Source organism: Catharus ustulatus, chromosome 1 (assembly GCF_009819885.2).
Source record: "Catharus ustulatus isolate bCatUst1 chromosome 1, bCatUst1.pri.v2, whole genome shotgun sequence".
Taxonomy (NCBI): Eukaryota; Metazoa; Chordata; class Aves; order Passeriformes; family Turdidae; genus Catharus; species Catharus ustulatus.
Window position 1 is genome coordinate 5,901,894 of NC_046221.1, and position 25,710 is coordinate 5,927,603.

Below are 25,710 nucleotides of genomic sequence, written 5' to 3' on the forward strand. Positions count from 1 at the left end.
AAATGCTGTTTTCTACTAGATGTGGAAACCTGCCAGGTAAGAACTACCAAAGCTGCTCAGCAGGAGAGGAGAGCAGGGTCTGTGACGGGCCTGACCCACTGACACAGTGCTAAGGTGTCAGAACAGGAGGCTTTGGGGCCACCAGGGCAATGCTGAGTCAGGGCTGGTAGCTCTTTGTCATCCCTGCTTCCCCTTAAGTCTGTGCTTTTGTGTCTGGACCCTCCTTCTTCTAGGGGAATGGACTTTGGCACTTTGGTGCTAGGTGAGAGGCAGGACAGCTCCACACACCCCCGACTCTGACCCCAGCATTGAGGGAAAGGTAAAAAATGTTTCCAAAAGTGTATATGGGGCTTTTTCCCCCTATTCCATCCATTCTTCATTCCTGTGTTTCTGCAGCCAGGTCACACCCCCCCATATATGAGACAAAAATAAGAACTAGAACGTCAGTTGTCTGGAGATGCCACATGTTTATTAATCCATTCTAAAAAAGGATTACAGCATTTTTATCTTGCTGTAGTACAGAATAAATAAAGCCATAAAAATAAAAACATGTGCTTAGATAGTTTTGTACTGGTTCTACAAAGAGCTATATCTGCAAATAGAAAAATATAAGAACCCTTGTTAATTCATGGCTCAGTGGTTATCAGAGAAGGATGAACCTGGAAAAAGACTGGGAAAGCTCTTGAGTTTGACTGCTTATCCAATGCTACTGGCAACCTAGCACAACTTTGGGAGGGAAAAGACAACACAATGTCAGCAAATAGCTGACCCATGGCACAAAAGGCCTGAGGTTTAGCTTGCTCTGTGGCTTATGTTTTGTAAAAAACAAGTAAATTAATTTCTGTCCTATTACTCCCAGCATCCCAGAGAGATGTTCAGTCTGCTTTAAACTCCTGCTGCAGAGCTAAACCCTCCTGCATTGGCCTTGTCAGCCAGCGACTGACCCTAAGGTCAGCTGTGCAGATGGAATTCAAGGCCACCTTTCACTGCCACACTGGGCTGAACAGGGGTCATGGGAGTGGGCAACAGGAACAGGAAAACATCTCATTAGACACTGGGCAGCCAGAGGTGAAACACCTCTGGGCCCCAGGGCCCTGATGCCAGCAGTGGTAAGGAAAGTTCCTAACTGCAGCACACACAGTGCTCCCTCACCTGGACCACACTGCCTCCCTCCTGACTCCAGAGCTGCTCAGCTGAGTCATCACAGCCACAGGATCTGACCTGAGCCCCTCTGGCTCCTCACACAGAGCTACAGGCAAAGCCCCTTCCCATCTCTTTCCAAGTTCTGTTTACATGGACACAGTGGTGCAGAAAATAAAAGGTTCAGCTTTGGTCGCTGACATAAAGCCTGCTCTGGACAGTCACATCAGTTCAACAGCCTCGTGTTCCCCATTCTCCTGCTGCACCATGCAGCCAACTTTATTGTTGAAGAGACGAGACAGACTCCCCTTCTGGGAGCTCCTGCCCTGCACAGACCTCTCCTTCTTCAAGCGCCGCTTGTTCCTCTTGCATATCCCCCGGATGTCCCAGATGCGCAGCGTGCCGTCGTGGGAAGCTGTGTACAGCAGCTCGTTGTGGATCTGCAACAACAGGGTCACACTTAATACCAAGCCATGGGGCTCAGAATCAGCACAATCAAACTGTCAAAAATCAGAGCAAACACAGCTTGATCCTGACACTTAAGGCCTGAGCTCCTTGCAAGAGCCAGTGTAAATTATCACAAAAGCTGCTGAAGTGGGATGAGACATTACCAAGTCAGGACTAATTTCTCACCCACTTCACAGACATAAACAGCAAGAGTTATTAATAAAATAACAGACCCTCTAGAAAAGCAATGGAGAGCTAAACCCAGTCAGAGCAGGCTGTGGCTGGGAATTTCTGCACTGTTCTCAGACTGCTGGTTTTGATGTGGAGCTTAAGGAGGCACCAAACTCCTCATCAGTGGGCAGTGGAGCATTCAGGAATGCTTCCTTTCTCACTCCCCTTCTTCCTTTGCACTAAGCTATAGGTACAATTCCTCCTTCAAACTGCACTGTTCTTCAAAACCTGCAGTAATTTAACCTGGATTCACTGCTGTGGTTTCATTTCCTTTATGAACCATTTGCTGCTATTGGTAATGTTTCCAATTGTCCTTGTCGTGCCCTGGAAGCCAGACATCACTCTTGGTGACCTTCCTGTTCCTGTACCAGTCTGTCCACCCGTGGGTGCCCCGTGGCTGCTGCCCTGTGCTGTGACAGTGAGCATCTCCCTGGCTTACATCAAGCATTACACCCCTCATCCAGCCCCTGTTATTATACTTAAGATCATCTTAAGGTTGCCATTTCTCAGTCCTCTCTCTTCCCAGGTTTTTCTGCCCCTGTACAGCTGGAAATTAAGTTACAAAGAATAATACAAAGCCAAGCTTTGGACTTGTCAATACTCAGGGCTGCCCTGGGTGATTCTATCAGGTACTCCCCAAACAAATCCAGGTGCCCACCTGCTACATAGCAGCTGCCCAGTACCAGGGGTTTACAGTTTAAGATCATTCAGACTTGCTAATTCAGAAGAATATACAAGAGAAAACAGCATTTACAATTTCATATGCTTGGGATCAACTCCAAAAGGAATTTTATCTTCTCTCTTTCTTTGGACTGTCAGCCTGCCAGAATTACCAACAATGTCTCACATTGTGAATGAAAATCTTCATCCTGCATTGAGATCCCAGTGCAGGAAGATGCAGATTGTTAGAGTGGCTGCCCCATCCATGGAAGAGCTCGAGGCCAGGTTGGAAGGGGTATTGAGAAACCTGGTCTAGTGGAAGGTGTCACTTCCCATGGCAGGGGGGTTGGAATGAGGTCCCTTGCCATGCAAACCCCTCTATGATTCCATGGTCTTTTCATAGCCACCAAGGATTACTAATTCCTCCTGTTTTAACTATTAAATGCCAGTCTCACTGGAGCCTAAACAATACGCAAACAACATTAACTTCCAGTTTTAAGCCAGTGGCAGAAACTCCTCCACTTGCCTGGCAGGATGTGGGTCAGATATCACCACTGAGCTGCTTCAGACTGTTTAGGGAGGCCATGCCCCTGCAGGGTTTGGGGGACAATACTGTAATTATTCTGCCTGCATAAGGCAGGGACTTCTTTTCCCCTTAGAGCATTGCAAAGACTTATCATTGGCCTCATGAGACTGGAGTCCATTCTGTGCCCCACACAGCATCAGTTCATCTGTCTCAGTTCTCATGGCTGCTTATCCAACCTGACCTGAAAAAACCCCAATTCCAGACATGGGGCTGTCCCCAGGGACTCGTTCTGTGGTTTCACTTATCCTTATTATTATTAAAAAGCTTTCAGAAAACTACAGAATATTCAAGTCTTATGCTAGAACAACATCCAATCCAAGACACACAGAGCAGTCAGTTCCCACAAAACAAATGAGGGAGCAATCAAAAGGAAGAAACCCCACCAAGAAACCCCTTCCTGACCTGGATACAGTTGATGATGAACTTGTGTCCTCGGAAGATCTTCTGCAGGACTCCACTCCTGGAATTGAAAGCTCTTGCACAGGCATCACCACTTCCTGTGAACACTGACACACAACCACACAGCACAGCCAGATGTGAGCAGCCACATGAGGACAGTTCATGCAAGTTCAAAAATGTACCTAAAACCAGCTCCCAGGGGGGCATGACATATTTGATTCTCTCCTCACACAAACCAGATCATTTTCATTTTGCTGACCCCAGCATGCCTGTTTTCAGTTGTATTTTTTTAAGCACTGATTTAAACCTGCATTCCTACACACACCAGCATTTCACCCTACACATGCTTCAAGTATCTATTTCTGCTCTTCTCTTCCACAGCTATTTCCCTGCCTAACGTGCCTCAATAATTCTAAGCAGGCAATTTATCTCAAGGCTGGTTTTAAGGATTTCTACTCAACCTTTCATTTGTTTACCAGAGTTAATTACATCTTTCCATTCAATATTTCCATCAGTGCTGCTGCTGCAAGAGGAGCAGGGCTGGGGTAACTAAATTGAGCATGACCAGGAATTTTGATTATTTATCAGGTTTCTTTAGAGTACCTTCCTCACATGTTCAAAGAACAATTTCTCAACACTTCAGGATCTTCACATCAGATCCCCAGACTGCATACAGAAACTGTAAGGCACTGTTAATATTTAGATTTTGTACTTAGCAATATGCCCAAAAAAGAGCCCATTCGTGTGCTTTAAAGGCTACAAACTTTCTTGATAAACACTTTCCTTCAGTTAACCCAAACTCCTCAAATTTATCTAGAGATAAATATTTCAGAACTGCAAAAAGCAATGTATTCACTGCTCCCTGCATTTCATGTCTTTGTAAAAGCCACTAACATGGAAAGATTTTTACAAAACGGGAGTGCCTGAAGCCAACAGATTCCTTATCTTTTGGGAGAAGTCAGGAACTGAATCTCTAAAGAGAGGTGAAAAAACTATCATGGTTGTAAATTCAGAACCACAATAACAGATGAGAGAACAGACCATGTACTGCCATGAGCTTTTTAAATTCAAATGAAACAGCAGGGAACTGGGCACCTCCTGGGTGCATCTCCAAGAAACATCTGGATGTGGAAAATCAATGTCACTTTATATGGCCCACTGTAATTCAATTTCCAGCAGAGCCCTGAAAAAGCATCATGTCCCACTCTGCAAATGAGCAGCAGTAAAGTAAAGCAGGGAACAGGTACTGATTTTTTCCCCAGTGAATGGAAATCACTTAATTCTGTTACAGACATGCAGAGAGCAGGAACCAATTAAGAGCTGTTTTCACCATGCAGCTGCCAATTTACTTCAGCTGTTGCTATCAGAACTTTGCTTTTGACAGACATCCTTTATGTCTTTTGAACTGTCACTCTGGATTTAGGAAGTCTCTCTCCACCTCTGAATTTCAAAGAAGAGCTGTGATCAAACTCAGATTTAGCATTTAAATATATACTTATATATACCACCTGTGAAATAAACAACAACAAAATAAAATTAATTTTCTTTTTTTACTTAATTTTCATAGACCCTTGGGAGAACAGTTTTGAAACGTACCCCTGGAGCTTTTGCAACATGAAAAAATATAAACCACATTAAATTTTAAATGCCTGTGCACATGCTTTAAGAGAAAAATAATCAACATATCATTAAATAAATTAGATTGAGAACCAGCTGTAATACTCCCAATGCTATTAATTACACAAGCAGAGTGAGGAAAGCCACTGGAAACACATTCTGATGATTTAATGCTTAGTTTTCACATCTTTCTGGACTCCCTGTATACTATAAAGTGATTTTGGAAACAGCCATGTATTTTTCCTCTCTTTCTTCTACTTTATTTTCTTATTTAGACCACAAACTCTTTGAGGCAATGAGCCTTTGGGCACTGATCAGAGAGAAAGCAGCAGAATTAAGATCTTCTAAAAGAAAATTACCATTTCTTGGCTGAGATGTTTTTTTCATGTTGTTGTGCTGGTGCAAATGAGACATAAACCATAACAAACATAATTTAAATAATTTTCTCCACATTTTGGAGGGACAGTTCTGATCTGCCCCAGGTGAACAGATAGAATTTTAAGCTACACTACTTCCAACACTGGTATCCAGTTAACATGTCTTTGTAATTCTAACAAAACTATTAGATACTGTGGAAATTATTGATGAATGCACCAGAATAATGCAAGCAATCACAGTATACAAATTAATTCTTAAGGGGAAATTTCCTCTTTCATTAATTAAAGTGCATATAATGCATTCAAATTAGTTCCTAATATTTTTCCAGAACTTTTTTCTACCCTTCAAGTGGAACAATTCAATACACCCTATTTGACACTTTTAGTATTTTTGCATTTGATTTAAAACAAGATCTCAGCTCTGTGAACTCTTCTATCACACTATCAGGATGTTCTTCACAGGTCTGACTAAATGCAGCAATATTGTCTGCATTTTAATTCAAAAAAAGAATGCTGTGGAAAATTAATGTATGTGCATGGCAGGGCCAGGGTGGTAGAATGAGGGGGAAGAGAGAGAAAGTTGCAGAGCTGATGGGGGTGGCATCAGATAATGAAACTTTTGTTTGAGCTGAAACTTTGTTTTCTTTTCAGTTTAGTCAAGTCTCTACAGGCTGCTTGAAGAGCAGGACCAACACTGAAAAAATTCAGCTCTGGAGGTCTCATTAATGAAGGAGAAAATCTCTGTCTCCCACCCAGACCCCAACGTTCATCACAGGATCAGTTTAGCACAGATAGCTCACCTTTGGCTAGTCTTGACAATATCAATGTTTTGGTTTGTGTCTTTGTAATTAAAAAAGGAAAACACACACACAAAATCTTCAGTACTACCAGTGAACATCCTGGATTACAATTTCTGGTTCATTTCCCTTGCTCTCCCTGCCTGCATCTTGGAGCAATAATAACTTGAAGGTGCAGTGTAGTTTCAGACCCTTTCCCCTTCCATTTCAGCCTTCTAGCCAACTGTGGAAGCTGAAATCAGCAGAAATTTATATACTGCAGGTAGGGGAGAGTGGGGTAATTCTGCCATGTAGGTGAGGAGAGCTGAAATAACCATAAATTATAAATAAATATTTTACTGGAGAAAAGCAGTGATGTGGAAGGAAGGAAAAAACAAGATTTCCTGACTAAGATTCTACCTCTGGGCCTGGTTACACGCTAAGTTTCCAAACACAATCAAGAAATCAGTTCAGTTTGTAAATGTAGTCAGGCAAGCATGGTGCCAGACAACTGCCACTAAACTGTGCAGGTACAACTCTGCTAACGTGCACCATCTTGCATCTGTCAGCCATTTATCACCATCACACTGAGGAGCTGCCAAAAGAGAGATCGAGGCCCAGATAGCAACCACTAATCTAGTGTGATGTGTTCATTTTAAAGCTGAAGTGCAGAAATCAAAATCAGGAAAGCACTTTGAATGTCTAAAGCAGCTTAAGACAGCCATGGCCATCTTCAGGGTAGGAGAGGAGAGAAGGAGAGAAGAAGGAGAGAGAGAAGAAGGAGAGAGAGAAGAAGGAGAGAGAGAAGAAGGAGAGAAGAAGGAGAGAGAGAAGAAGGAGAGAAGAAGGAGAGAGAGAAGAAGGAGAGAAGTTCTTTATTGGGAAGCAAAAAACAGTTAGAAAGGAGCAGTGAGCATCTGAGGTGTGATTCTGGTTTAGGACAGGCTGTTACACAGAGCCTACAAGGCAGCAGAGAGAGGCACAGGGCTGTGTCCAGCAGCAGCACTTGCTGTCCCCAGCACGCAGCAGAAGCAGGTGACAGACACCAGACTAGTGAGGTTAAACCACAGCTACACAACCCCCAGACAGCTCAGGATTTAAGCCACTTCCCTTGGTAACAGAAACAAAACAACTGCCTCTTCATTTGTGAGAAGAGGAAGGTGGAAAATGGAGGGGAGGCCTAAGCTTCCCACATGGAGTGGTGCAGCAGTTTGGCACTGAACATAAACAGGCTGGAGATGGAAAAAAGTGACAACTTCACAAGTTGCAATTATTCTCCATTAACAACCTTCAGTCAAAGACTAACTTTGAAAAGGAGATTGGAGGGGGCTGGAGGACATAGGAAAGGCAACTTACAGATGCCAGCATGGTATTTCAAAGTGCTAACGCTGTGTTTGTGAGCCTTGTAGGTCTGGATCCGCTCCCCAGTGTCTACAAACCAGCACTTCACTGTCCTGTCCGCGCTCCCCGAGTACAGGTGACGATTCACCAGCTGAGGGGAGAGAAAAACACATCAGCAATGGCCTCAGCTGAGGGGAGAGGAAAACACATCAGCAATGGCCTCTCAGGCACCTTTGTGAAAGAACTGCACTGAAGGGACCCATCCCAAGTCACATTTTCCCACTCAGAGAGCAACAAGCTGTGCCTTGAAACAGAGGAGCAGTGAGCAAATCAGCCTTGAGTTCTTCATGGTTGCATCTCCCATTGACTTCTGGGTCTTAAAAACAGCCCCCAGCTTTCAGAACATAAAAGCTTAGCCCATCTGCTTGTGCCAGCAGGCAGGATTCCAGGGATCTTAACAATGCTAACCCTACATCCATAATCAGTTATATTACTAAAGGCTCAAAAAAAAAACCCCCACAGTGTTGTTTCTGCAAAGCATATTTGACAAAAACTCTTACCAGATTGTTGCATTTTAATTACAAAAAAAAAAAAAAACTTCAAAACAATTCTGAGTATCAAATTTTTTTTAAATGTGAATTAAAATTAAAATCCTACACACCATAAACCAGAGTTTATGTTTAGTATGATCACTCTGTACAAGGTCAGTATTCAGAAACACTGACTCTTCCTTGAAATAGTTCTGTATCTGCATTTTCACAAGTCTTTTTAGACTCTTATTGAATGATTAAGTAATTATCCTGACACAGGTTTTTAAACATCTTCAGGCAGATTGTCTTCTGCTGTGTGTTACCCCTCACTGCACCAGTGAGAAATCACCGGTGGGGAGGAAGGGGTTTGTTCCACATAGACAGGACAGAGAATGACGAAAGGAAGGATTGCAGCTGGGGAACAGAGACAGAGAGAAAATAACTGACCTATGCAAGACTAGAAAACCAACCAGTTCACAGTAAACAAACTACACAAAGACTATAAGCTCAGCAAGAAAAAATTCCATAGTGCATAGAAAAATCTGGCATTCTCTGTCTGTGTAAAGACATCAAACCGAAGGTTTTCACAGTCATTGTTATGCAGAGCCCAACTCCTGCTGAAAGCAGCCAGTCACTCCAGCTCCCAGCTGTGGCTGGAGGGTTTATGGACTTGCAGCAACCTCTGTATCAGAGGGATGGAGAGACAGGAGGGAAGACCCTGATCCCCCACCAAGAAGTGGAATTTGCCCAAGAAGTAGTGAATGGTACCTTGTTTGTCCACTAGACACACATTTCAGAAGGTTTGAGTGACCAGCAGTGCACAAACCCCTGCTGCTTCTTTGGTATCTCCAGGAAACCAGCAAATGACAAATCAACTTCTTGTGGAAGAAGAGCACTTTTAAAGGTTGGTTTTCCTGCCACCTTAGATTTGGTCCCCACTCTTTGCACACTCTGTTATCTGTAAGTTTGGAATGCTGTTTGTGCTCTTCCATCTCTGCTCTCAATCCATGAAGGAACGGCCCCATTCCCAAAAGGCATCAGAAGTGAGCTTTGTACAAAACAACATTGTTCTGTGTTACAGCATGAAACAAAAGGCATTTTAAGATACAAAGCACTGCAGTGATGGGATGTGATAACCCACACAAGAAATGTGTGCAGGCAGGGCAAGAGGCTCCCTGGCCACAGCTCCCAGCAGCTCAGCTGGAGCAGGACATGCCACACTTCCTCCCAGCAGAACCTGGCCCGTGGGAGAGATTTCATAGCTGAAAGCCAGGAGCTTGTAAAGCATAAACCACTGCAAAAAGCCAGCAGTACTTTGAAATGTCACTTCCTATTACTTTTAAGCTGTTTTAGCAACAGCATTAATGCTACATCTCCATGAGGAGAGAGAAGGAATGGCCGGCAGCACTAACAAATCCAGGAACCACAAGTTAGCCTGAGGAAGGATTTTTAAATTTCAGTCTCTCCCTAAATAGGCATGAAGAGCATTGTCATGTGCACCTGCTAAATGGAAGAGGATGCTTTGAGTTGTGATCCTGCTGCGTGGTTCATGGCTGAGTTGTTGCGTTTCTTTTTTAGATGTCTTGCTAGCAGCATCAACCCGCCCACTGAGCAAGGAAAAACACTAAATTATAACCTCCTGCAGGTAACTGCCACTCTGCATTAATGGTACATTAGGTTAAGCTGCTTCATTTCTACATTTAAGTGGGTGTATCAATGAGCAGGAGAGCTGCAGCTTGCCTAGATTTGTGAATTTGTTAGATACAAAAATGTTTCAAGTTGTGTAGAATTACTCAGGTAATTTATAGCATCAGGATTTTAAGAGCCTTAGAATCACAGAATGGTTTGGGTTGGAAGGGACCTTAAAGATCTCATTCAAAACCCCCCTGCCATGGGCAGGAACACCTTCCACCATCCCAGGCTGCTCCAAGCCCCATCCCACCTGGGTTTGGACACTGCCAGGGATGGGGTAGCCACAGCTTCTCTGGACAACCTGTGCCAGTGCCTCCCCACCCTCACAGGAAATAACTTCTTCCTAACCTAAATCTACCCTCTAAGTTTAAAGCCTTTTCCCTTGTCCCATCACTCCTCGCCCTTGTCCCAAGTCCCTCTCCAGCTCTCTTGGAGCCCCTTTAAGCACTGGAAGGGGCTCTGAGGTCTTCCTGGAGCCTTCTCTTCTCTGGGATGAACAACCCCAACTCTCTGTGCTCACTCCATAGCAGAGGTGCTCCATCCCTCTTCATCTTCACAACCTCCTCTGGACATGCTCCAACAAATCCACATCTTTCCTGTGTTGAAGACTCCAGAGCTGGATGCAGCACTGCAAGTGGGGTCTCACAAGAGAAGAACAGAGAAGAACAATCACCTCCCTTGATCTGCTGCCCACCCTGGTTTTCCTGCAGCCTTGGACAGGGTTGGCTTTCCAATGCCTGAGATCTGGTGAGGTGGTCAGCACACCAATCATCTCAATTAAATTCAAAGCTTCTGTGCTGCCCCATGAAACACTTCCATGCACCTTCCTTCCCCTCAAAAACCCAGGGCAGGCCCTGTCATACAGCCCCTCATTCCCATGGCACTTTTATAAAACAGCATGAAATGGCTGTTAGTGAAAAAAGCCTTCAAGAGCTCTGAGCTCAGGCTGAAGCTGCAAATCAGATCTGCCTTTAGTGATACGATTGCATTAATCTCATCTAAATTGGTTCACATCTCCATAGCTAAGGGCAGCCCCCTTACAGTCACTGTGTTTAGGGCACAATTCCTCTCATCCTGAGGCAATCTGAAACAGACCATGCCTTAAAACTCGCTATTTCTCCTACCCAACAAGGACAACCTTCTCAGATGTGGCCAAAACAATTTAGGTGAGATCACTCCTTCACTTGACTAAAGATATGTCTAGCTTACAACTCCAGCCTAAGCTGCAACACTTCAGATATCTGCATGTAATCTGTATTTAAAATAATCATCATCATCATCTCTTACTGTTCCCCTAGCAAAAGTAGGTTACAAGCTGACCCCACTCTGTGGCTGCAAAATGTTTAGCAGACACAGTTGCATATTCCAATCTGCATATGCCCAGAGAAGAGGTGACATTTCTAAAGCTCTATTTTCATTGGCTGGCTTTTGAGGTTCACTTTGGCCAGCTGCCCAACAAAGCTCCTGACCACAGAAAACCATGGCCAGGTAAGGACACCTGCAGCAGAGTGGATGACACAGAACAGGTTAGCAGCTCAGACACCAATGGGCTGAGTGGACATTTCAAACCCATGTAGCTTCAAAAACACCAAAAATCTGACAACAGCTCAAACCTGATGGCCAGTTCTAAAACCTCACCCAGACAGCAGAAGAAAAATCACCACATTTTGATATTTGCAATTCTGGATTGTTAATTTTTCTCATGGCTCTAAGAGATTTTACTTCACACTGACATGTGAGTGGAGCAAATTTGTCTTAATCCTCAAGCCAAAGTACTGGAGATGTAACTATTCCTTGAAAAAGTTCAGTCAAACTGCTTGTGAGTTGCAGAATAATGGCAGTAGCAAAAGACAAGTTGTAAATGCTTTAGTAGTTACAGGTCTCATTAATAAGAAAAAACCTTGGTTGTAGCCCCACAAAGACACCAGAATTTTAATAAAGAACAAATTATCACATCCAGGGTTGGTGTCTCAAGACAATCACAACCCTATTGCTTCACAAGCTTGGCTGAACTGCATAAATGCAGCTTAAGATAATTTCTACCTGTAAGAATGCCAAAAAATATCTGCAAAAGAGCTGTTTAGCAGATATTTCAACCTTATAGGAATGGACTCTGCCCTCCCAGAGAAACAATTTTTGGAGAGTCAATGAGGGGCAATTGATTCTCCAAAGAGATTTGGACACATCCTTTTGCTGAGGGTCACTGCACTGAGACTGGCCCTCATGAACTTCAGGATGAGTTCACATGAGCAACCACATACCCCATCACCAGTTTATTCTTCTCGTGGGGACCAGTGTTCTTACAATCTGGAATTTAGGTCTTCTGTTCACAGCCACTTCTAAGTCAAAAATCACCAAGCTGGACCAATCTCGAGTTACAACTATGTAAGCCTTGGGCCAGTTAAGAGTTTCAGGATCCCATTCAAACCACATCCATTTTAACGAGCTAACAAACTCCCTGTGGGCAAGAAATTGTTGGTTTGTTGGTCTTTATTTTTTCCTGAGAATCCATCTAGAATGAGCTCTCTGGGCTGGCTGTTAAGAGAATGTTTTTCAACTTTTTTACTGCAGTGCACAGTGATGGCCCCATGTTTCTTTCTTACAGGTGTTGTACACCTTCACATTCCTGTCATTCACATCTTCATCCTCTGATGCAACAAATACAAACATAAATTACAAAAAATACGTGCACTTAATTTAACTACATGGCAAGAAAACATTTCTTGATCACAACAGTTAAGCACATAAACAGAATTCAGGCAATGGCTTTGTTCAAAGCATTCTTTTCTTCTAGTCAGCTTTAAAAGGCAACTGAAGGGAATGTCCAAACAAAGGAACTTTTGCAGGAAAACCAGAAGCAAGTCCTTCCCTACTCATGTTCATGGTCTTCAAAAGGGAGTTTTCTTGCAAGAATGTTTGCTGTAGGATCCAAGCTAAATTCCAAGCTGGATCATTTCTCTCTGCCAGCTTTTGGCAGCACAGTTTTGATAAATACTCAGAGGCAGAACAATCAGCAAAGGACAAAGTGATCCTTGTGAACAGTTTGCAAAGCTACTTAGGAGAGACATTTAGAAAAACACACAGAAGTAAATATTTAAATCAGGGTTATTCAGCCTATTGCAGGCAGTCATATTAATGAAAATGCATATTTGATCATTAATTACAAATATTGGTCTCTAGCCAGGCCTGTAATTTTAAGTGGAAGAATGAGCATGAGCTATGTTATTACACTCAGCCCACCCCGGCTTTTTCCCATCACTTCCTATAAAATCTCATTATTGGCTCTTATATGAAGAGGGAGCTCCCAACACAGCTGCTGTACTTTGTCTGCCAAGCTATCAACACACTGCAGGAGGAGGAGAGTGAAGAATTCTGGCTGCTCCACTGTGAGTTACCTTGCCTGACTGGGAAAGTCAAGTAATCAATGCTGCCAAAGCACCTAACACAGACACAATTCCCACAGCACACAGAAAGTCTCTCAGCAAAACCTCTCTCAGCCCAGTTTAAATAGTGGAAGGAGGAAAGAGGCATTATCACAAAGCTGCAGAACTCTTAGAGCAACTGGGGAACATTCAAAATTTGAACGTGTCTGTGGCATCAACCCTCTGCTTTCCACACACCAGCACTGCAGGAAGCAGGGTGGAAAACATGGGTGTGCTTCATGGCTATCTACCCAGACAACTCCTTCAAGAAGCTCCAGGAATTTCCATTCACTGCTACAGTAACACTGTTGGTGTTTACTGGAAAGTAATGGGAGATGACTGGAACTGGCCAGACCTAATTAGCAGCAGTTCAGAATATCCCGGGGCATTCCCGTTAATAACAGCTTTTAAAGCTGGGGAAAATATGGTCTCAATATCCAAATTTTTCCTGATCTGTGTCCAGGATGAGAAATCACACTGAGCATTTCTTGAACTTTTTGAAAGGTCATCCTCCCTTAGGGATCTTTATTGGAATAAATAAAATGAAAAGCAGTCTTTTTCTTTCCCCTTTTTTCTCCCCACACAAGCATTGTACCACCCAGAGAACAGGTAACTTGCCTTCAGTTGCTGGTACCAGCTTAGCTCCTCCAGGACAGCAGAGTAAAAATCTGATGCAATTAGCAGCTCACTGCTGCACTGTGAATTACTGTCAACAATTAAAACTTCTGGCTACTGTGAGCAACTCACAATTACCTCCCAGTCCTTTCTGACCCAGGGTTTGAAAAATACCATCCTAACTCACAGATTCCAATACTGTCACTAGGAAGCCTGAAGCAAAAAAAGGTTTTTTGAGAACAAAACAAAAATAATAATAAAAAACCCACCTCTATTCAGGAAATTTCCTTTTTGTTGAAACATCTTTGTATGGATTCTGGTGATTGACCCCTTTCTAAAAGAATGAAAATACCATGTGGGCTGTGCTGAGTGGCAGCCAAGTGGAACAGAAGGGATAGTGTTGAACCCAGAAAGGCAGAGGGAGGAATTAGGAAAGATCGACAGCCTAAAGCTATTCAACAGCAGTGACTGCTTAAGCTGGGATAAGTTTGAGAGGCCTGGACACTAAATGCTCTCTGTGAGGGCTGTTTGTACCTCAGCTGGATCCTCCCAGCCCCAAACATTAACTGGTGATGAGAGAAGTGAGGGGCTACCAGTCACTCAAGATTTGGCCAGGACTGTTGCCAACACAGTCTTGGCAGCAGCAGTAGTCTTGTGTACTCTGAATTGTTCAAGTTTTCCAAATAGATGTATTGGTTTTGCTTTTCTTCTCCCCTACAAGAAGTTCTGTTTGTTTAAAGCCATTGCTTAACTCTGTGCTCACAGGCATTGCTCATTCCTGAGCATTCAAAGGGCATAATTGAATTTCCCAGGCTTCTGGGAGAGGGTCAAGCCAGCTTTGTGTAACAATTTTAGCAAGAACCCAATTAAATTAAGGCAAGCTCTGCTGTTGCTAATCTGTGCCTTGGAGAAGGGTTACAATTAAACAACAAAACCTAGCGTGACACTAAGGACAGCAACAGATTTACTTCAGCATCCTCAGAGTGCATTACCACAATATCATAAAAACAAGATTTAACACTGAGAATTTACCCAAGCAAGACAAACATTACTCCAGGGCAATATGATCTTGTGTGGGTTTTGTTATTTTTTTCTTCCTAAAAGTGAAGGAAAACAGAATTCCTTCAGTATTCCCAGGTTTTTAGTCTACTAGTGTCAACTGTGACCACCTTATCTAGAAACAAAGGCAACTTTTATTAAACATTTATTAAAGATATATCCTGTAGCATCTGCAAGGGAAAAACACGTATGAACAGCAAACACAAACAGGGAGAACAGGGAGAAAAACTACTGTCAATAACTCCAGTCAGACACATCCATGTATAAACATTTCTGCTGACCTGAAACTGAGTGACAGACCATCATGTACTCTCTTTAAATACACTATTAGCACTTTCTGGTGAATAATGAGAGTACAGGATAAGTGCTTGTGCTATAGTTCCCCTCTTGCTTCATCTGCCTGACCTCCTCCTCTCCCCTGCAACGTTAACAAAGCTGGCTGCATTCAACAGAAAAACACTGCAAACAGAAAAACAGAGTATAGTTTTTCAGATCATGTTACATGTTTTTTGTCTCTCCTCCATAATATCCTCATGCTCTGCTTCTCTTTTCCATTTTCCTTGCCTGTTTTCTTGTCTTGGCCATCTGTTTCTCCCTTTCTTTTCTCACATCTTGTCTGTGTGGTCTTTAACGTAGGATTTCTTTCAGCTTTATGCTTTCGTATAATCTTTTGCCCAGTTTTGGGTTGGGCTTTGGGTTGGGTTTTTTGAAGTTACATGATTTACTGAGTGTTTTTCCCCTCCCCTTTTTAAATTACCTGACCCAGTGTTATCTGCTCAGGTTATTTTCTTCAAAGTCTGGTGAGCCTGACTACACAATCCCACTTAGATGAACAGTGCTCTCAGCACACCTACTCATGAGTTCCATGACCAAGTGGAATTTCAATAGATACTGAGCTAGAAGTTAGACCACTAGAAGCTAAGAGGAGACCACAAAGTGTTTTAGAGAAAGAGGGTTTGTCTCAAGACCAGAGAGCACTATTGTTTTGTTATTACATTAATATTTAAGCTCACTATTTACAACCTGTCTCAGAGGAGCTTCTTTATGAAAAGACAACGGAGACCCACGAGTTAAGACACAGACATCCAAAGGCTCTCAAGGAAGTTTCTGCCCTTACCTCTAGGCAAATTACTGATCCTTGGTGCTCTTTGAAGACTTTCAGCTGCTCTCCAGTGACAATGTTCCAGGTCCTGATGGTGTAATCCGTGCTGCCAGAGAACAGCTCCCTGTTTGGTGCATCAAGTATAAGGCATAAGACGGCCCCAGTGTGTCCCAGCAGGGTCTGGTAGCAGCGCCCGCTGGACACCCACCAGACCTTCACAGAGCAGTCTGTGCTCCCTGTCACCAGCAGGTCCCTGCTCACTTTCTCCTCCTCCTCCTCTTCCTCCTCCTGTTCTTCCAGCACATCCCTGGAGGAATAGTGAGCTAGAGTCAGGACACAGTTGCGATGGCCCCGGAATTCCTGGATTTGTTTCTCCTTGTCCACGCTCCAGCAGCGGGCTGTCCTGTCATAGGAGCCACTGAAGAGATAGTCTTTAGCAACCAGGATTCTGCAAAAAATAAAGTTTGTGTATATGAACAGTATTGCTCTTTTTACATAACCATCTTTTGTCACAATTTCTGTGCCAAGTACCCCAAAGTATGAAACAGCAGAATGAACATAACATCTCTGGCATTTTTAAAAATCAAACATTTCCCTGTTTCTACTTTTAAAATTGAGATCACTCATTCAGGTACATTGATGCAGATATTTTTACACTATAGCATTGTAACTTTGTGCATTTTGTTTTGCTAAAATCCCTTCCAGCAACGAATATGAACTTTCATAAGTTATATATAATACCTAAAAGTTTGTTTTGTTGTTTGGTTGCATTTCTTGGGTTTTTTTTTAATTACTTAATTCTTGGTAACCATTAATATTTCTTTATTAAAAATAATTTAAAAACAGACCTGTGATAATTACATGGCATCAAAACAACAACAAAGCAACAAAAGAACATTCCAGGAATCTGAGCTGTAACTGACAGTGTACAAAACAACCCTCTTTCCATCAGCAAGTAAGGAGAGTGCAAGAAAAAAATACACTTAATTTCACTTAGCTCAGGATCTCAAAGAAGGTAAAGCAAGAGCATCCCACTTATCACATAAGCAAAGAGCAAACCAAAGATTACATCTCAGGAATTCAACTTCCTGGGCCTTCAAAATAATGAGTTGTAGCTGCACATACATACAAGAACAGAAAAAACTCTACAGTTCATATTTCCAAACCAGAGATAGGAAACATCCATAACCTGCCTTCTTTGTCAGCTGAGTTTGGTCCTCTGGAACCTTTCAAACAGGCAACAAAGCCATATGAATGGGGAACACATTTCCCATTTGCTGACTCAAGCAAAAATCAGGCCTGTGCCAAAACACAGAACCAGCCTTCCTAACTATTTACAGAATCTCACTACACATCATATGTGTTTTGAGTTTAGAAAGGAACTAAAAAGCCCACACGCCCACCAGAAAAGAAATGTTAAAAAAATACCAATCTTTGACTGCTCTCTTTGCCATTAATTAAATCCAGTCCAACTATTAATAGGCACTTTAAATGGAAAGGCCAATCAGCCACGCACAGTAAGTTTATTATTAAACTTCATTTGCTCAAACAGGGATAATAATTACAGAAAAATCCCTGACTTTATCCCTCTTGCTGACACAAAAGCTCGACAAGATGTTTTTAAACCTATTTATCAGAAGCATCTGTTATCAATTGGATAATTTCTTCTGGAATTTCATTCCTAGCCCTGGATTCCATTCCCCTGCTGTGTGCCTTTCATTTCTCTCCTATCTGTGTCAGCAGTGTTGCTAGAAAAACTAATCATTGCAGCACAGAACACGAACTCAGCTTTACACAGCTCCTTTTATGAGTGTAGTAATGGGGAGCTGCAGTGAAATGATGAAGTGTGTGATAGCAGATGACAGGAACACGAGGGGACAACCCCACCTGTTGACAATTGATGTGTGGCCTCTGTAAATGGCCAAGCACTGCCCGGTCACCACGTCCCACTTGCGAATGGTGTGGTCAGCACTGCACGTGAAGGCAGCCTCGTTCTCCAAGTGGCAAAAGGTGATGTAGCTTTCATGTCCTAGGAATGACAAAGGAAATCAGTCACTGTGCATGCAGAAGGGACACACTAGTCGACCTTTTCACTTTAAAAGAAAAATGCAAGCAGATGTAACAAAACTCCAGTTTTAAATGCACCACCGTGCTTTTCATGTTTAAAGATTTGTGTAAAACACAACCATTTCAAGTCACAGCTGAGAACTTCACTGATATCAGGATTAAGTGGAAGAGTAAAATAGTACAGTTCCACCAATCAGGTAAATCAAACAGTATTACAAAAATATAATGACATAGATTAATATCAATATAATAAAACTCAGACTAATGAAGTTTTAAACCATTAAAAACTAGCTTATTTTTTCAACTACAAAATGCTTTCATTTCCTTCTTCTGAAGCTCCATTTCAACCCAGCCCATTAATTGTCAGGACACAAGCAGTCATAAATCACAGCATGAAACTCTGAAAAAATGACCTAAGACTTACCAGCAAGTTTGATTTCATTGTCCAGGCAGAATGAAAAGCAAACAAAAAAACATACCAAGTAAATAGCCAGTCAGTACTTTCCCCCACATGACTAAACTCCACAATTTTCTAAGTATCACTATACCTTTAAGAAAAATAATGGGAGGGAGGGAGGATTGGAGCACAATTGTTTACACAATATTCAGAGTACACAGGGATTCTACAGTTACAATAAAAACAGACACAACCACTGCTCTAAAAACGTCACACTGACAAACAAGGCAATACCAAAAAAGAGGAATCAATATTACCACCTCAAGCTTTTGCCGCTGCTTAGCAAGATGTGTCATTTTTCTATTGCAACATTGAATGCACCACATGTAAAAATCATCTTAGGATTCAAGTCCCAGCTTTATCCACCATCTCTTGTATGAAATTGCTGTCATTTATCTAATCATTGGACTACTACTACCTTGCAATCTTCTCTTTTAACATTTAGACTGTGAGCTTTCAGAAGCAGAACTGTTTCCACTTAAATCACTATTACAAGAGTGACAGCTATGGTTGAAGTTGGTGGGCCCTAATGTGACTTAAATACTATTCTTTGAGGAAAAAAAAGAAAAAAAATAAATCAAAGAAGGACAATTGTTATTAAAGAGAGATAGATGGACAAATGTATTAGAAAAACAGAATGTTGTAAAACAAAGAGATGGTAAAAAAACTGAGGGAAAGCAGATAACCCAGTAAAACACTGTTTCACTGACTGCAAAAAACAGATTTCACTACAATTCCTGAAGTTCAAAAGCAAACCAGAATCCATGTTACAAACATATCGCTCATTTCCTCTAAAACAAATTCACCAGATGCCAAAATTTAAATAGATAAGCAGGGCTATAAGCAAAACTACACTCATTCTCCCATATTTGTGAAACTTTTTGCAAAGCAGCCTGAATGGATCAGGTTTCAATCACTGGGATCTTTCTCACAGCATCATGTAATCCAGCTCTGAGATCAAAACAGCATCTTGGTAACTGCACCAAAGTCTGCCAGGCAGATTTTAACCATCAGTAATACTTGACCCACACACAGGGTGCCAAAACCCCCTGTGGCAGACAAGGGCTGGTGCTGGGCTGGCCAAAAGCAGCCACCACACAAGTCTGCTGGTTGTGCTGTGGTGGAGCTTGAAACTGCATTAGAGATACAGGTTTATCAGTAATTACAGCTTGTAAAATTAAAATTGACATGACAGCTGTGTGTGTGCGTAAGTATAAAATACACACAATTATCTGATTCGACTGACAGTTCACAAACCACCCGAGTTTACCCCAAACACTGGCAGCACTGGCAGATTCCATAATGAATGCTATCCAATACATTTTTCTTTCTAGTTAAAAGTTAATTAGTGGTTTAAAGGGATTTCTAAGCCTAAAGCAAATGCAGTGAGTTTTCCAGAAGCTAGAACCGTGGCAGGATGTGGGGGAAAAAAGACAATACTCCATAGTGAAGAACAAGCAAGCAAGCAAACAAGGAAATCACAGCAATGTGATTTCTTCTTTGGAAGAAAAATAGCATTAGAAATTCCAAATTTAACAGTTTTATTTTTTTCTGTATGAAAAGAACATGAGTGGGAATACAAACATTTTTAGCCCATATCTAGACTCTTGCATGACTGCACTGTCTATAGGTTTTCTTTTTAATTACTGACATGCCAGTCTAAGGATACTTGTTTTTTAAGATATAAAACTGATTTAAATTGAAAAAGCCCAGCAATTAACATTCCTGTGCATCAAATGAGGAGGGAAAACAAAAGTAACCTATTTAGCAAGGTTCCTTTCCAGACTTCTGGGTCAAGAGGTTCTAAATAAAGACCACAAAGACCACCTGGAAAGGAGATGATTAAAAGGACTAAAAGAAAAAAAAAAGAAAAAAAAAAAAAAAAAGAAGGAATAACAAAATAACAAAAGGTCAGTATTTTTTTTAAGGTGTAAAACAGGGCTTCCAGAAAGTAACAAAAGTTAATTTCGCACACCCTGAGATAAAAGGATCCGTGCGTTCAGTAGTTTGGGTTGAAACAGCTCCTGCTTAGCGCTGCTGTAATACACATCAAAACAAAGTGAGCGTGACTTTGGCTCCGGCAGGGACTGAAGGAGACCCGAGCACGCTGTGTGGCCCCTGCCCCGCTCAGAGCCAAGAGCAGCGGCCGTACCTTGGAAGTGCCCGTGGCACTGGCTGTCGGCCGTGCTCCAGAGCCGCGCCGTGCCGTCCTCGCTGCCCGTCAGCAGCCGCTGCCCGTCGGGGCTCAGGCTCAGCCAGTTGATGCCTCCTTGGTGATCCGTGCAGACCTTCACGGCCGAGCCGCTGTTCCCCATCCCGGCGCAGATCACGGGCGCTTTGCAGCCCCCAGACCGCGCTCCGGACCTGCGGCCGTGCCCCGCGGACCGACTTCTGCCATTACCTCAGCTCCGAACCATCGGCAGGCTCCTGCACAGAGACACAAAGGGGAAACGGGAGAGCGCGTTAAATCATTTCATCTCCCCGCGGCTGCATCCCTTCCCCAGGCAGGGCGAGCTGAAGGCACTGAGCGCTCGCTGCCCGCAGGATCCGAAGCCCCACGGCGGTGGATGGGCGCACACGCTGCCCGCTCTGCCCTCTCCACGGGCACCGGGGCACATCCAGCCCCCTGTGGGGACAGAGCCCAGGCGGCAGCACCGCTACCTGGTGCCCTCGCTGAGGCTGCTGCTTTCTAAGCAGCCTTAGGGCTGACTTCGGGCACGCCGAAGAGGCGACGCCTCCGAGAGGGGAGTCCGGGCTCAGGCGGCCCCCACCGCCCCGGGCTGCCGCCATCCCTCCCTGCCGCCCCCCAGCATCTCGGCACTCACCGCCCCGGGCACGGCTCCGCCGGAGCCATCCCGCACTCAGGAGAAGTCTCCTCCCGCCGGGGCACCGGAGCCGCCGCCGGGCCGAGCGCGGGGTCCCCCCGGCCGCTGCCGCCTCCGCCCTGCGGGGAGGCGGGAAGGGCTCCCGCCGAGCCCCCTCAGCCCACCCCGGGGCGGGCCCTCACCCCCCGCCCCGGCCCTGCCTCCATTACCTCCCGCTCCACGTTCGAGCTGCTTCCCCCGCCGCAGCCGCCTCGCCCCGCCCGCGCAGCACCCCCGGTGTTGCCGCTCTTCGCCTCGTCCTGCGCTCCAGGGGTGCCCGGCTGCGCCGCTCCCCCGGGACGGCCTCCGGGGCCGGGCCTCCCCGGGGCTGCAGCAGCTCAGTCTCCCCGCAGGCCGGGAGGGTCTCTCCCGGCCGGGGTCCGGTTCAGAACCGCACCGCGGGCGCAGCAGCCCGACAGCAGCCCCGCATCCGCGGCGGAGCGCCCGGGCTCGTCCCGGGGGAGGCAGCGCTCCCCACGGCACCTTCGCCTCTCGGGACGCCCGGGGGGCACCGGCATTTCCTCCGCGGCTTCTCCGGTGTCTCCCGGCTTGTGCTGGGAGCTGGGTTGAGGGAAGCCATCGCCTTTTGTTCCTCTTCTCGCCCCTCTCCCTGGCCGAGCTCCTGCCACGTCTCGCCTCAGAAGCCCCCCTCAGGAGCCCCAGACTCGCTGTCCGGCTTTGCCCCGACACGAAGCTTTCGGGGCTCTTTACCGGTGCAGCCCCTTGGCCATCCACCCCCTGCAAGCCCACGGCTCTAACAGCGTGGGCTGAAGGGTTCTGTCCCACCGTGCTGTAATTAAATGTAGGAAAGGTAAATCCCCTGGGCAAAGCAATGTGGAGAGGCCGAGAGCTCCCAGCAAGGCAGCAGCAGGGATTCCTCCAACAAGAAAAGGCAGCCGCTGCTAATTTGCAGCTAAAAACATGTTGGCAGGGGTAGGATAAAACACAAAACTTATTCTCCTAACTTCTGCCCCATTTGATCAGAAAAGCACCTTTTTGTGCCAAATCCCCAGCCCCCAGCTCCATTTCACATTGCTGGTGCAGTATCGGGGTTCAGCAGGCGCTCGCTGACATTTAATGAGGCTCAGCCCCGCTCTGTGGAGAATTCCCGGGATGTGTTATTTTGCACAGCGCGTTCTGGCAGAGGCCAAACAGGACTAATATGTCACACCCAATGTAAACAACGAGGTGATCCCGATTCAGCTGCCAGTTGTAGCCATGCAGCCACGGAGAAACTTTGCCAGACGGAGCTGTCAAGCTGCAAATTTGGGTTTTGCGAGGGTCAGGTTGAGCCCTGTGGCTTGTGGTCCCCAGCCAGCTCTTTTCTGAAGACAAACGTTTCCACACAACCCTTGTGTGTTCATGAAATGACCGAGAAGTTCTGGTGTGAGATGGGAATTCTGTATTTCTTCCCTCTGAAAATCACATTATCCGTGAAAAGATATTTTTTTGGACGTGGAGGCCTGGGAATCGGCTGCTCTCAGGGAGTGTCCCTCACCATCTGCTCGTACATCTGTCAAATCCACTCACAAACCCCTGCCCAGAGTTCCTGCTTGGGAAACTGTAGGATAGATTAGCACTCCTTTTTATTTTCCTGTGTTTCTACGGTGTGAATAGAAGGCAAAACTCAGAGAGAAGGGATATTTTGTTAGGTTTGAAGCAGGTCTGCACGTTTGAAACCCACACAGTTTAAATCTCAAGGGGAGGCTGAGCTAGAGGGGAAACCCTTGGCCACAGCTCAGCCGTGCATCAGCTGTGGGAGCAAAGCGTGTGCTGTTCCTCCCCTTGCTCTTTTTAAAGCCTTTTCAAGGTTTCTTATTATTATTTCAAATTAATATTTCCCTCCTGTGGTGACTAATGAAAACATCTGAGCTTTTGAATATTTCCATGAATATTTATTCATTTTCTTGAGGGTTTTTTTGAATCTTTTTTCATTTGGTTTTATCTACCTGAATTTTAGGAAAGTTTTCTTTATTGTATCTGTACTCTTGTGGTGGGTTTTTAATTGTAGGACAATGAAGAAAGTTAAAGAAAATTACCTGCTCCTTGATTTTGCTCCTCAGGGCCCAAATTTTGCAGTAAATCATCCCTCATCCGGACAGATGTGTACATACACAGATGCATGAGCTGCTCCTATAACATCCAGATAGTGAAAAAACCTAAAGAAAGCTTCTAGATGTTTATGGCTGGATTCATAATACATGGTTTGCAGGATCCTGTGGCTATTGCTATGTTTGGAGCCAAGTTTAGAGTCTTCATCAGAAGTGAAGGAAGGGTGCAGGGCGTACATCAGAGTTTAGACAGCTACACTGTGTTTTGGAAGGGGGGATGGATGCCTCTGCCCTTCACCATGGACTATGACAGAGGTCCAACAACAGGAGGTTCCAAGTTATCTGCAATTAAGTAGAACAAATTGAGACTTTTATCTTTAAATCATACCTTCATTCTACCAAAGGTTCAAGCTGTTCTCACATCTCTGACCCAATAACAGCACAGTACAGGATGACACTTCAGTTCCCACACACAAGACAGCAATGATCAGGTGCAAAATCCTCTGTGAACAACTTCATCCCAAATTATCTGTGCTTAGACTCACTTGCCAGACCTTCAGAAACACAAGTAGGCTCCCAAGCCTTAGAAATTACTAAGTCAGTATTTACATCACTATCTGCACTGATATAAATGCTGAAGAACATTTCACTTGAAAATATTTCAGTAATGCTGCAAATGCTTCCAATAATGTTATTGCTGTTGTTTGTGGAGGAAGGAACACAGGCAGCTCCTCCACGTCCACCTCCCCCTCCTGGGGCCCTGGGTATCTGGATGGGTTGCAATGGTCTTTGATGGACAACAAAGGCTCTTTGTTCTGGCAAAGAAGCAGAGCCAATAACGCCCCGAAGAAGTCAGCACAGAGAGCTCACCAAAAACAAAAGAATAAAGTGTGCAGCAATGCAAATTATCTTTCTTAGAGAATTAACCCCTTCCACCATCCCAGCCTCTCCTCCTTCTCTAAAGAAAGGTCTTTCCAGCTGCCAGCTGTCTTTTCTCTTTCATCCATTGCTCTGCTTCAGCCTGTCAACCTCAATCACTTTCAAAATTGCTGATAATTAAGTATTACCTCTTCTTTCACTTCAGAAAATTGCAAAATCCAACTAACTCTTTAAAACTACTGTCAGGGGCCTGAAAGATTTATAGTGGTGCATCCTGCATGGACATCCTACCTTGGTTGGTTTTTTTTGATTCAACCACCTCATTGCAGTCAATGAGAACTACAAACAAAAGCTTGTTACATGGTGTCTCCAGAGGCAAGCTCCTTCACTGAGCAAACTACTCTAAGAAAATTTCCCTGGTAAAGTTAAATTTGATTTAAAAATCAATCCAGTTACACTGGTACAATGTAAATAAAATTTAACCTTAAATAGATTTAAATGTAGCTTCTACTGGTTTGATTTAATCCAAAATATTATCAACATCTAAGTGGCTTCACTTTGCAGTAGAAGTTGACATTGGTGAAGGCAAATTAAGTTTACATGGGTTAAATTATCACCATGGAGCAGATGTAGCCCTACTCTGAAGAGAGGATGGAGGAACAGTCTGCAGATTTTCAGACTGTAGACCAAAGATGCATGGCTGAACTCAGCTCCTTCTGACCCCTCTGCAACTGGCCTCTTTTACAGGCAATACAGTTCTTTCCCTCCCTCTCTGAGTGTGAATTCTTTGCAGCTTAAAATGCCCCAGGGTGCTCAGAAATCTAGTTCGAGTATAAACATTTAGCTAATTCCCTGTACAGGACAAAATGTTTGGAAACTGTCACTTAAACTAGATTTTCCTGCAATTATATGTAGCATTCTTTTGTTTTTTAACCAGATCTGAAACTGTATTTCCAAAACATTTATTTCTGAAAACACGTGGTTTTAAGAGTTTCCTAACAAGAGCACCCATCTGCAAAACTCATGTACATTCCTGCTCCCCTCTGCTGCTTCACCTGAGTGCCCCTAATCAATACCAGGAATCTGAAGGACTGGGATCTGGAGAATCAACTGGTACCCAATGACCTAATGGATGGTTGGGTGACAGTAATGTTGCACAAATGGGCTCTTAGTAGCTGACGCCAATGTCAGACCCTGGTAGCAATGGGAATTTAGCTGTGAACTTGGAGTATGTGGAGAGAGGATTGCATTAACTTTCTGCTGTGATGAAGCAATGGCTTAAAAGCACTGCTGCAAAGGCATCTTATCTCCCTGGCTAAGAAAGCAGCTGCAATTTCCTAGAAATTTTTAAGCTGTGGCATGCCAGGAAGTGTAAGATCTCATGGCAGCTGTTTCAAA

At 44.1% G+C, this 25,710-nt stretch overlaps 1 protein-coding gene across 3 annotated transcripts; it reads right to left on the reverse strand.

Moving 5' to 3' along the window:
- Nucleotides 1-450: 450 nt before the first annotated feature.
- On the reverse strand, nt 451-21,612 carry WDR86 (WD repeat domain 86). 3 transcript variants are annotated; one of them, XM_033070915.1, is made up of 8 exons: nt 21,344-21,435; nt 20,671-20,945; nt 17,882-18,023; nt 16,203-16,442; nt 16,010-16,118; nt 7,590-7,725; nt 3,467-3,570; nt 451-1,580 (listed from the first exon to the last, which is right to left on the reverse strand). In XM_033070915.1, exons 2-8 carry the CDS (start codon nt 20,831-20,833, stop codon nt 1,362-1,364), a joined length of 1,113 nt encoding a protein of 370 aa, XP_032926806.1. In that variant the 5' UTR covers nt 20,834-20,945; nt 21,344-21,435; the 3' UTR covers nt 451-1,361. The 3 variants fall into 3 exon arrangements, with proteins under 3 accessions (XP_032926806.1, XP_032926795.1, XP_032926785.1); XM_033070904.1 differs by lacking the exon at nt 21,344-21,435 and adding an exon at nt 21,553-21,612 and having other exon boundaries at nt 16,010-16,442; XM_033070894.1 differs by having other exon boundaries at nt 16,010-16,442.
- Between the last annotated feature and the right edge of the window lie 4,098 nt (nt 21,613-25,710).

Bases quoted from the DNA above. Each gene is read 5' to 3' on its own strand.
- WDR86 (XM_033070904.1), bottom strand. From the start codon at position 20,833: ATGGGGAACAGCGGCTCGGCCGTGAAGGTCTGCACGGATCACCAAGGA. The intron at 18,024-20,670 runs GTACGGCCGCTG...TGTCATTCCTAG, and splicing joins GTGCCACGGGCACTTCCAAG to GACATGAAAGCTACATCACC. The intron at 16,443-17,881 runs GTGGGGTTGTCC...TATTTTTTGCAG, and splicing joins CACACATCAATTGTCAACAG to AATCCTGGTTGCTAAAGACT.